General features: G+C 51.5%; 4 protein-coding genes across 4 annotated transcripts; all 4 read right to left on the bottom strand.

Annotated features, from left to right (window-relative positions):
* Positions 1-82: 82 nt before the first annotated feature.
* GNI_012520 (hypothetical protein) lies at positions 83-2,356 on the bottom strand (the record flags this gene model as incomplete). The annotated part of the gene is made up of 1 exon (XM_011130556.1): positions 83-2,356. One exon carries the CDS (start codon positions 2,354-2,356, stop codon positions 83-85), a length of 2,274 nt encoding a protein of 757 aa, XP_011128858.1.
* Positions 2,357-2,706: 350 nt separating this feature from the next.
* Positions 2,707-5,211, bottom strand: GNI_012510 (hypothetical protein; the record flags this gene model as incomplete). Its single annotated transcript, XM_011130555.1, has 1 exon — positions 2,707-5,211. The coding sequence occupies one exon, from the start codon at positions 5,209-5,211 to the stop codon at positions 2,707-2,709; it is 2,505 nt and encodes an 834-aa protein (XP_011128857.1).
* A 600-nt stretch (positions 5,212-5,811) lies between these two features.
* Positions 5,812-8,208, bottom strand: GNI_012500 (hypothetical protein; the record flags this gene model as incomplete). Its single annotated transcript, XM_011130554.1, has 1 exon — positions 5,812-8,208. One exon carries the CDS (start codon positions 8,206-8,208, stop codon positions 5,812-5,814), a length of 2,397 nt encoding a protein of 798 aa, XP_011128856.1.
* Positions 8,209-8,615: 407 nt separating this feature from the next.
* GNI_012490 (hypothetical protein) lies at positions 8,616-9,480 on the bottom strand (the record flags this gene model as incomplete). The annotated part of the gene is made up of 1 exon (XM_011130553.1): positions 8,616-9,480. A coding segment is annotated over one exon (865 nt), but the record flags the coding sequence as incomplete, so codon positions are not given.

Raw genomic sequence — 9,480 nt, 5'->3', positions numbered from 1 at the left:
TTACGTGATGTGTTCTGAGTCATTCATAGCCGTTGGAGTACTTGGTAGGACACCAAAAAATATTATGACGATGAGTAGTCGGTCATTTAGTGCACACTCTTTTCGCCGGTCCTTCATCTTCAGACGAGTTTGCTTCATCTTCAGATAACCTTTTATATCCTTTCGAGGCTACTGTATCAAACAGCCAGTCCCTACAGAATTCGAGGTGTATCCTTCGATCCAATTTTGTATACTTGAGGAGGATTTCCATTATGGTCTTATCCGAAAGCTTTAACAGTTTTTTTGGTGAGTCCGTAATGGTCGAGATTTTGGGTCTGACCAATTTTATCATTTCATTGAACCGTCCATGCCCCAGTACCGCGTGATAAGAATCGACAATATCACGATTTGAAACCGGCCGCCGCCATGTCTTGGGGGTACATCTAAGTTTGCGGATTCCCTGTGCAATCCAATGTGCAGCTCTGGAACTGAAGGCAATTAACCGAACAGATGTCTCAGATATCGGAAGCTCGCCAAACGTCTGGGGGAAGTGATCACGGTAAATTACTGTACTGACAGTCCACCATCCTGAAGATACATCACCTTCTTTCATACCATCAAGGATACCAGCAATAATGTCTTTACCTCTCAGACAAGACTGCAATCGACATGCCAAGTACCACAGTAGTGACACGTCTTTCGGCCGAGCCACTAACTTTTCGCTGTCGGCAATAACTTGGAGAACCTCATATGTCTCCAAGTAGTCATTCATCAACCCTGCCAGACATAACCATCGCCACCCACACATTTTAAAAGGGTCTGATATCCTCTTGTCACGATTCCGCTCAGCCGACTTCCTTGTGGACGACAAGACTCCTAAAAATTTCTGGAAACATACTCTAGAAACATGCACCTTCCCCGCCACCGGGTAACCTATTTTCTCTTTTCTCTCTCTCTCGGCGCAGTCTTCAAGCACACTTGCCATAAAGCCCGACATTTCTTCAATAACCGATCTATCAGGATCAACCGGCTCACTGATATTTTCCGCGTCCACGGATGATGTCGAAGGATTGGAATCAGGCAGACACTTTCGTTTTTTTACTGTATAGGAAGGCCTAGGAATCTTGGTCTGACTTGGGGGAGTCATGTCAACATATTTGAGTAAGCAACTAAGGTATCGTGAATTTGACATCGACAACGACGGTGGTGGGAATTTGGTCTTCACTGCCTGCACCGTCTCGTCAAATATCTCACCCAAATTACTCTTTACTCTGGTTAGAGCAGCCGGCCATCCTGAGTCTGTCCATGTTTCCTTATCAATACGAACGGTTTGCTGTGCCTGATGTAACCACCAGACTAGTTTGGACATGGCGCAAACACGGTTTATGGACTTCTTACTCTCCGGTAAATGAACAACGCCATCGGGAAAGGAAACGCGAAAAATCATCTTCCTGCCGTTCCAACCACCCTGAGGTGACAGCTGCCGGGGTAGCCAGTTGGATAAACTCCATGCCGTCATAAATCTCTGCAAGATGCCAGCCAGAAACCATACGTCAGATAAACCCTCCGGTCTCAACACAAATCCCTGCAACGTCGCAATGAAGTTGGTGAAGTCCCCATCCTTAGTTTGCCATTCTCGCATTAGCAACGCCAGTTTCAGCCATCGCCATGAACAGCACTTAAAATCAGAAATCGACAAGTCGGGAACGCCTTTCCCACTGCTCGCTCTGCCCAGTTCTCTCAACAAACCTGCCTTAGCCAACCTTGCAATCTTCAGTTGCTGATGTCTCATGAGCACCGGCTTGTAATTCTTCTCGTCCTTCAGGCACTGATCCAACACCCTTTCAACTAAGTCCGTCCCAACCCAGGGTTTCCTCAAGGCGTCTTCCACCCTCGCGTCTTCTACCCTCGCGTCTTCCACCCTCGCGTCTTCCACCCTCGCGTCTTCTACCCTCGCGTCTTCTACCCTCGCGTCTTCTACCCTCGCGTCTTCCACCCTCGCGTCTTCCACCCTCGCGTCTTCCACCCTCGCGTCTTCCGTCAAGGGGGCTACCATCATCAGGTCCGGGTTCGTCTCTATCATATCTTCCAACGGGGGCTCCACCAAGGACTCCGACCAAGTCTCGTCTAAAATCGCCGACCAGGGATTTGGGTATGACTCTGCCCAGAACTCCGCCAAGAGCTCTGGCCAGACTTCCTCTCCCGGGGCCTTCGCGACAGGGCAGGCATCCGGGGAAAAAGGACTAGACACAGGGTCCGTAACCGCCAGGAACGCGCTGGTTTCCGCGTCGTCGGGCGGCGTGTAGCCCGCGTTGGGTGCCACAAATATACCCATGACCACCCACTGGGCATTCTGGCCGCCGTGGCATGTTCTCATTGCTAATTTATTTGTCGGCCCTCGTCCGTGAAGTCGCGCTCTAACGGCCCTCACACTCGGTTCCAGCGTCTAGGAACTAAACAATCACTCAGCACCCAACGCTGTTCACATGTGCTGACATCGCTGGACACCACCCTTATCGCTCAATGCTGAAACTCCGTAGAAATGGTACATATAAAAATGACACAGCCAAAACCGACTGATTGCTATGCCCGTCGGGCATTCATTCCCTTCAATGCCGAGACCAGAGAGGGGTACCCCCCCCCCCCCCCTGAGAGGGGTAATGGTAAGGCTCTAGAAGCCGCACACTTCGAGCAGTGTGCTAGCTTTGGGTCGGCGGAAAGACTTCTCTAGGTGAGTAGTCTGCGTACTTTTTCCGGGGGCCATTCGTCCTCAGACGAATTCGTGTCCGCGATTCCACCGGACCTCTTGGGATTTAAGGGAACATCAAACTGCCAACTTTTACAGAATCCACAGCTGACCCTTCTAGGCACGTGGGCGTACCTGAGGACGGTTTCCATGATGGATTTGTCTGATAGCTTCTTCATTTGTTCTGGACCCTCATCAGGTACAATTTTAGAGATTTTTGCTTTGATTATATTGATCATTTCGCTGAACCAGTGGTCTCCTAGTACTTTGTGGAATACATCCACAATGTCGTCATTTAAGGTGGGTAACCATGTGTTGCGGGTCAGATGGAATTTGCGGATTCCGGATGTGATCCATTCAGCAGCTCTAGAACAGAAGGCAATCAAGCGGCCAGACGCTTCAGATGACGGCAGCTGGCCAAACGTCCGGGGGAAATGATCATGATAAACTGTTATCTTAAATCGCCACCATGGCGGAGCTCCCGTCATAGAAGTTGTTCTCAGACAGGCCTGCATCCGACAGGCCAGGTACCATAACGGCGACACATGTTTCGGCCTAGGCACTAACTTTTCGCTGTCGGCAATAACTTGGTTAAGTAACCCCGGCTCCAGGTAGTCATTGATCAGGCCCACAAGACACAGCCATCGCCACCCACACGCGTTGAAAGGGTTCTCTCTCCGACCCCGATGTTTCCTTTCTGCTGACACCTTTGTGGAGGACAGTACAGCCTGAAAGTTCTTCACGCCGAGTCTGGCGATACTCAGCACCTCCTCTTGCCCCTGACTGACTCCCTCGCTTTTCTCTTTGGACGCGCACTCTTCAAGTACGCGGGCCACAAAGGCCGTCATCTCCTCAGCAACCGACCTATCGGGATCAACCGAGTTATCGGGATCAACAGAGTTATCTGCAGCGACGAAAGCCACTGACGAACAAGTTTGCGTTGGAGCGGAATCGGAGCTGGACGGAATGGAGGACCCACGACAACGGGTGGCTTCATGACCAGGGACGGCTTGAGGACCTCGGGTTGTCCTGGGAGCACGTCTTCTCCATTTAATTTTCATCTTGATTTGTTTCGGTGGGGCTGTCTCAACATGCTTCATTAAGCAAGCTACGTACTTTCGATTCGACATGTTCAAACAATCCGGAGGCGGTATTACAGTTTTCATTGCTTCTACAGCTTCGTCAAATGCCCGCTTGCCCAAAGCACGCCGAACGCTGGCGATAGCCTCCGGGTGTTCAGATATATCCCACGCCTCTTCGTCAATGATAATGTTTCTATGAGCTTGACGGAACCACCAGTCAAGCTTTGAGCAGGCGCAAACGCGTTTTATGGAGTCCTCATTCTCCGGTAAACGAACAATATCATTTGGAAAGGACACACGAAAAATCATCTTCCTGCAACCCCAGCCACTCTGAGACGACATCGTACGAGGCAACCAGTTTGAAAGACTCGCGGACGGGAGGAATCTCTGTAAGACGCCAGCCAGAAACCAGGTATCAGATAAGCCAGCCGGTCTAGGGACCAAATCCTCTAACTCCCAAAGCAGGCCAACGTCTTCGCCTTGCCACTTCCGCATTAACAACGCCAATTTGAGCCATCGCCAAGAACAACTGTCGAAATCAGAAATCGACAAGTCGGATAGGTCTGTTGCACTTCTATTTCGCCTGATCAGTTCTCTCAAGGCGTCCTCAGCCAACCCCACAACCGTGAGTTCTTCTAGTGAACTGAGTCCGGGTTTGAGGTCCTTCTCCATCTCCAAGCACCCATACAGCACCCGAGGCACTAAATTAGGACCCATCCAGGTTGCTGCCAAAGGCTCAGGCCGCGCTTCCATCAAAGGTTCTCTCGAGCTCTCCATCAATGGTTCTAACGGGGTCTCCTCCATCACAGGATTCGGACCGGCTTCCACCAAATGTTCCGTCGAGACCATGCAAGGGTCGCTCGACCATTCCATCATGGTCTCCTGTGGTGCTCTCAGCCATGGTTGCCACAAAGCTTCCTTCACAAGGTCAGGACAGGCTTCGTTCAAGGATCCGGTCAATAGCTCCTGCGAGGTGTCCCCCACTGGCTTCGCCTGCGACATCGCCAAAAATACAATCGAGCCTACCGAGGAAGGCTCAGCCGAAGAAGGCCCAGCCAAGGAAGGCTCAGCCGAGGAAGGCTCAGCCGAGGAAGGCTCAGCCGAGGAAGGCTCAGCCGAGGAAGGCCCAGTCGAGGAAGGCCCAGTCGAGGAAGGCTCAGCCCACGCATCAACGGAGGGCTGATGCAGTAGCCGGAGCTGGCGGTGCCGGCCGTTTGGCGTCGCCTCTTCGACCATTGGATTCAGGTCTGCTATTCGTGACGAGATCAACTCCGTTGTCGAGCTCTCCGCTCTCGAGTTGGCACTCCCGATTTCATTGGGCGGCGTCCCTCCCACTGGCGACACCCCAAATGTAGCGATGGTTGTTATCCTCTTAGTATTATGGCCGCTCCGACATATCCTCATAGTAATCCAGAATTAATAATACCAAGTCGTAAACGAAGACAAATCACGCGCCAGTGAACTCTTGGAGCCAGTGAACCGAGCCATTAGGACTCTTGTTTTGAAGCCTGCGTTCCCCAACGGGTCCGACTTTGAAGCAAGTGGAACCCTAACGTTATTCGTCAACAACTCACCGCACCCGCGCGTTATCTGCCGGATGGTCGTCTGCCAGATTTTGTTAGGAACATTTGGGGGGGGGGGGGGAACTTGATGTCGCCGAAAGTCTCCAGCGTACAAACTCCACTGCCTCACCGTGGCGACTCCAGCGAAAATTAACCCACATTTTTCTCATCCATTGTGCAGATAACCGGAACGGATCCCGGCAGGAACACGACCCCGGTAGGAACACGACACAAGGGGTCATCCGGTATGCTAAGTGATCAGGAACCATACTTGTTGCGAAAGCCCTTGTCATTCCTAGTATGTGTGGTGTAAGGGTGTCCGTGACGACATTCCTAGTATGTAATAAGAATAATAGGGCAGGGGTCGGTGCTGGTATTAATGGTTGGTTGGTTGTCATCCCTCGGAGTGCGCTGAGTAAGCCCTCTGAGGGAATCGATGGGTCTACCCTCGGCACGCCTTTTTCGGTGGCGGGTCGTCTTCAGACGAGTTCCCATCCGTGCCCCCATCCATGACCGGATGAGACCTCTCTGAAGCTTGCCAAGCTTTACAAAATCTGTAAAGTGTTCGGCGATTTACTTTCGCGCATTTGAAGAGGATATCCATAATGGATTTGTCGGTAAGTTCAGGGGCTTGAATAATGGCATGAAATTTAGGTTTGACTAAGTCGATCATCTGGCTAAACCGTTGGTCTCCCAAAACCTTGTGAAAGATGTTCACTATGTCAGCACTTTTGCCAGGTTTCCAAGTTTTGGATGGTGTCAGACGGGATTTGCCGATTCCGGTTGCAAGCCAATGTGCAGCTCTAGAACTGAAGGTAATTAAGCGAGCAGACGTCTCAGACATCGGTAGCTCGCCAAACTCATGGGGGAAGTGATCACGGTGAACTACACAGCTGAATTGCCACCATGCAGGAGGTACTTTCAGCCACCTCCTGAAACCGGTAACAAAGTTGTGTGCTCGCAGACCGGTCTGCATCTGACAAGCCAAGTACCATAATGGTGACACATGTTTCGGTCGCGGCACAATCTTCTCACTAGCAGCAATCATTTGGCGAAGCAACTCTGGCTTCAAGTGGTCATTCATCAGTCCCGCCAGACACAACCATCGCCACCCACACGCTTCGAAACGGTCCCTATTCCGACGTTGCCTTTCACCCAACTTCTCTATCAACAGCGCACCCTGAAATTTCTGCGAAGCAAACCTCGCAATATCCAGCTTCATCTCTACCGTCAGAACCGCTTTCTCATTGCTCTCCCTCTCCGCACATTCCCTAAGCACGCCAGCCATAAAAGACGTCATCTCCGCGGCAACCGAACTGTCGGGATCAACCCCCGTGGGGCCAGCCGAGTGATCGACATTAACCAGGGACGCTGCCGAACAAGCTGGCGTTCGACTGGAACTGAATGAGGAGGGCAGAGGATCACCCGCCGAGGATAATTGACGGGACGAGGATAACTGAGGACTACAAGTGGCTTTAAGCTTGTCGGCGGCCTTTGGAAGACGGCTCCCAATAATCATCGGCGAAGTGGTCTCAACGTACTTGAGTAAGCAAGCCATAAGCTTGAAATTGGACAAGTGTAGTGGAGGCCGAATTATATGCCTCATTGCCCCTATGGCATCATCAAATGTCCTCTTGCCCAGGTCCCGATAAATTCTGAATAGCGGCGGTGGCCAACTCAATAAGAGCCAAGTCTCTTCATCACTGCGAATATTTCCAATAGCTTGATGGAACCACCAGATTAGCTTTGAGCAGGCGCAAACGCGTTTTACGGAACCTTCATCTTCCGGCAAACGTACAATTCCATCTGGGAGGGAGACCCGAAATACCATTTTCCGGCAACCCCAGCCACTTCGCGGCGATACCTTAAGGGGTAGCCAGCGGTACAAATACGTGGCTAAAGAGAACATTTGTATCACGCCAGCCAGAAACCAGGTATCAGACAAACCAGCCGGTCTAGATACCAACTCCTCCAGTCTTGCAATCAATTCTGTAAAGCCACCATGCTTCCTTTCTTTCCGCCATTCACGAATTAACAATGCCAATTTTAGACATCGAAATGAACACCCCTCGAAATCAGAAATGGACAGGTCCATTTTACTTTTTTGTTCACTCGCCGCTGTCAGGATAGCGGCCGTAGCCATTCTAACAACCTCCAATTCTTGACGTGGACAGAGTGTTGGTTTGCGGTTCTTCTCCAGCTCTAAGCACTCATCCAACACCCGAGCGACGAAGTCAGACCCAGCCCAGGCTTCCGCAAAAGGTGCAGGGCAAGCTCCCACCAAAGACTCCGGGATTACCTCCATCACCCGACCCCGCGGTGCCTCCGTCAGCGGCTCCGAGCTGGCTTCCACCAAAGGTTCCCTGGAGGCTGACACCAAAGGCTCAGACCAAGTCTCCTTCCAAGGCTGAATCACCGGCTCCGACACGTCCATCAACGGTTCCCCCAGGCCCTCCAACAAAGGATCAGGGTAAGCTTCCATCACAAGCCCCGACATGGATTTCACCAAAGGTTCGGCCGACGACGCCAGCAGCGGTTCTTGGGGGCCTTTCACCAATGGGCTCCCCCGCGGGGTTGACGCCAAAGGCTCGGGCCGCGCTTCCACCAAAGGTACGGTCACGCCTGCCAACCAACGCTCAGGACACGCATCCCCGGAGAGCAGAGACAGCCGTTCCGTGACCTCAGCTTGCCCATGGTACCGGACATCCGGCGTATCTACTTCAATCACCGCGCTCGGACCCCTGACATCGCCAGGAAGGGTTTCTTCGCCCGGTGGCGGCACCCCAAGTATAGCCAGGGTCACGTACCCAGTCCTCTGGCCGGTACAACATACCCTCATTCCAGAAATTTAGTAAAGTAATAAAAGAAGTCAAATGGCGTTTGAACAGTGGTCGGTTTAACTGCGGGGGACCGAGACCGCTCGCGACAAGAACGCGGATTCGCCAATACCTCTGAGCCTCGAGCTATACAATTTCCTACAGCTTCCTTTAACACTGGTACCATTCTCACCTGCACCGCTGTTGTCATTTTAAGTCAAGCAGACGCCTTCTGGGTAAGATTTTGTGTGTAATTGGTGACATCTATCGGTGCGAAACAGTAAGTGGGATGAAGGAGTTCGTTCGGTCGTCGGTAATGGTTGTCAGTCATCCGTCGGGTTGTCAGTGATCCGTCGGGGTTTAGAAAAAGGTTGAGACACAGCGAGGGCACGTTATCGTCCAGCACAACGCTGAGCAAGGCAGGGAGGGGTCATCCACTGCGCGTCTTTTTTGGCGGCGGTTCGTCTTCAGACGTATCCGTGCTCAAATCCATGCTCAAATCAGACTTCTCGGACGGCACATCGAACTGCCAGTCTTTACAAAACTTGTAGGCGGGTTTACGATGTATACTCGCGTATTTGCAGAGGACCTCCATGATCGATCTGTCTGTTAGTTCGGCTATTAGTTCAGGGGCTTGAATAATGGCATGAAATTTTGGTTTGACTAAGTCGATCATCTGGCTAAACCGTTGGTCTCCTAATGAGGTGTGAAAGATGTTCACAATGTCGGCATTTTTGCTAGGTATCCAAGTTTTGCTTGTCACGCGGAAGTTGCCGATCCCGGATGCAAGCCAATGTGCAGCTCTGGAACTAAAGGCAATTAAGCGGGCAGACGTCTTGGACATCGGTAGCTCGCCAAACTCATGGGGGAAGTGATCCTGATAAATTCCGGAACTGACCGGCCACCACGCTGGAGGTTCTTTCAGCCAACTCTTGAAACGAGTAGCAACGCGCCTTCCATCAACAGAAGCCGGCATCCGACAGGCCAAGTACCATAATGGTGACACATGTTTCGGCCGGGGCACAATCTTTTCACTATCTGAAATTATTTGGCGAAGCAACTCTGGCTCCAAGTAATCATTCATCAATCCCACCAGACATAACCATCGCCATCCACATGCTTCGAAAGGATCCCTATTCCGACCATTCCTTTCAACGGACTTCTTTAAGAGCAATGCTGTCCGAAATATCTGCGCAGCAAACTTGGCAATATCCAGCTTCATCTCTACCGTCAGAACCGCTTTCTCGTTGCTTTCCCTCTCCGCACACTCTTTAAGCACGCCAGCCACAAAAGAC

Source organism: Gregarina niphandrodes (assembly GCF_000223845.1).
Source record: "Gregarina niphandrodes unplaced genomic scaffold scaffold00002, whole genome shotgun sequence".
Taxonomy (NCBI): Eukaryota; Apicomplexa; class Conoidasida; order Eugregarinorida; family Gregarinidae; genus Gregarina; species Gregarina niphandrodes.
Note: the sequence above shows the minus strand (reverse complement) of the source record. Positions and strands in the feature narration are given on the sequence as shown.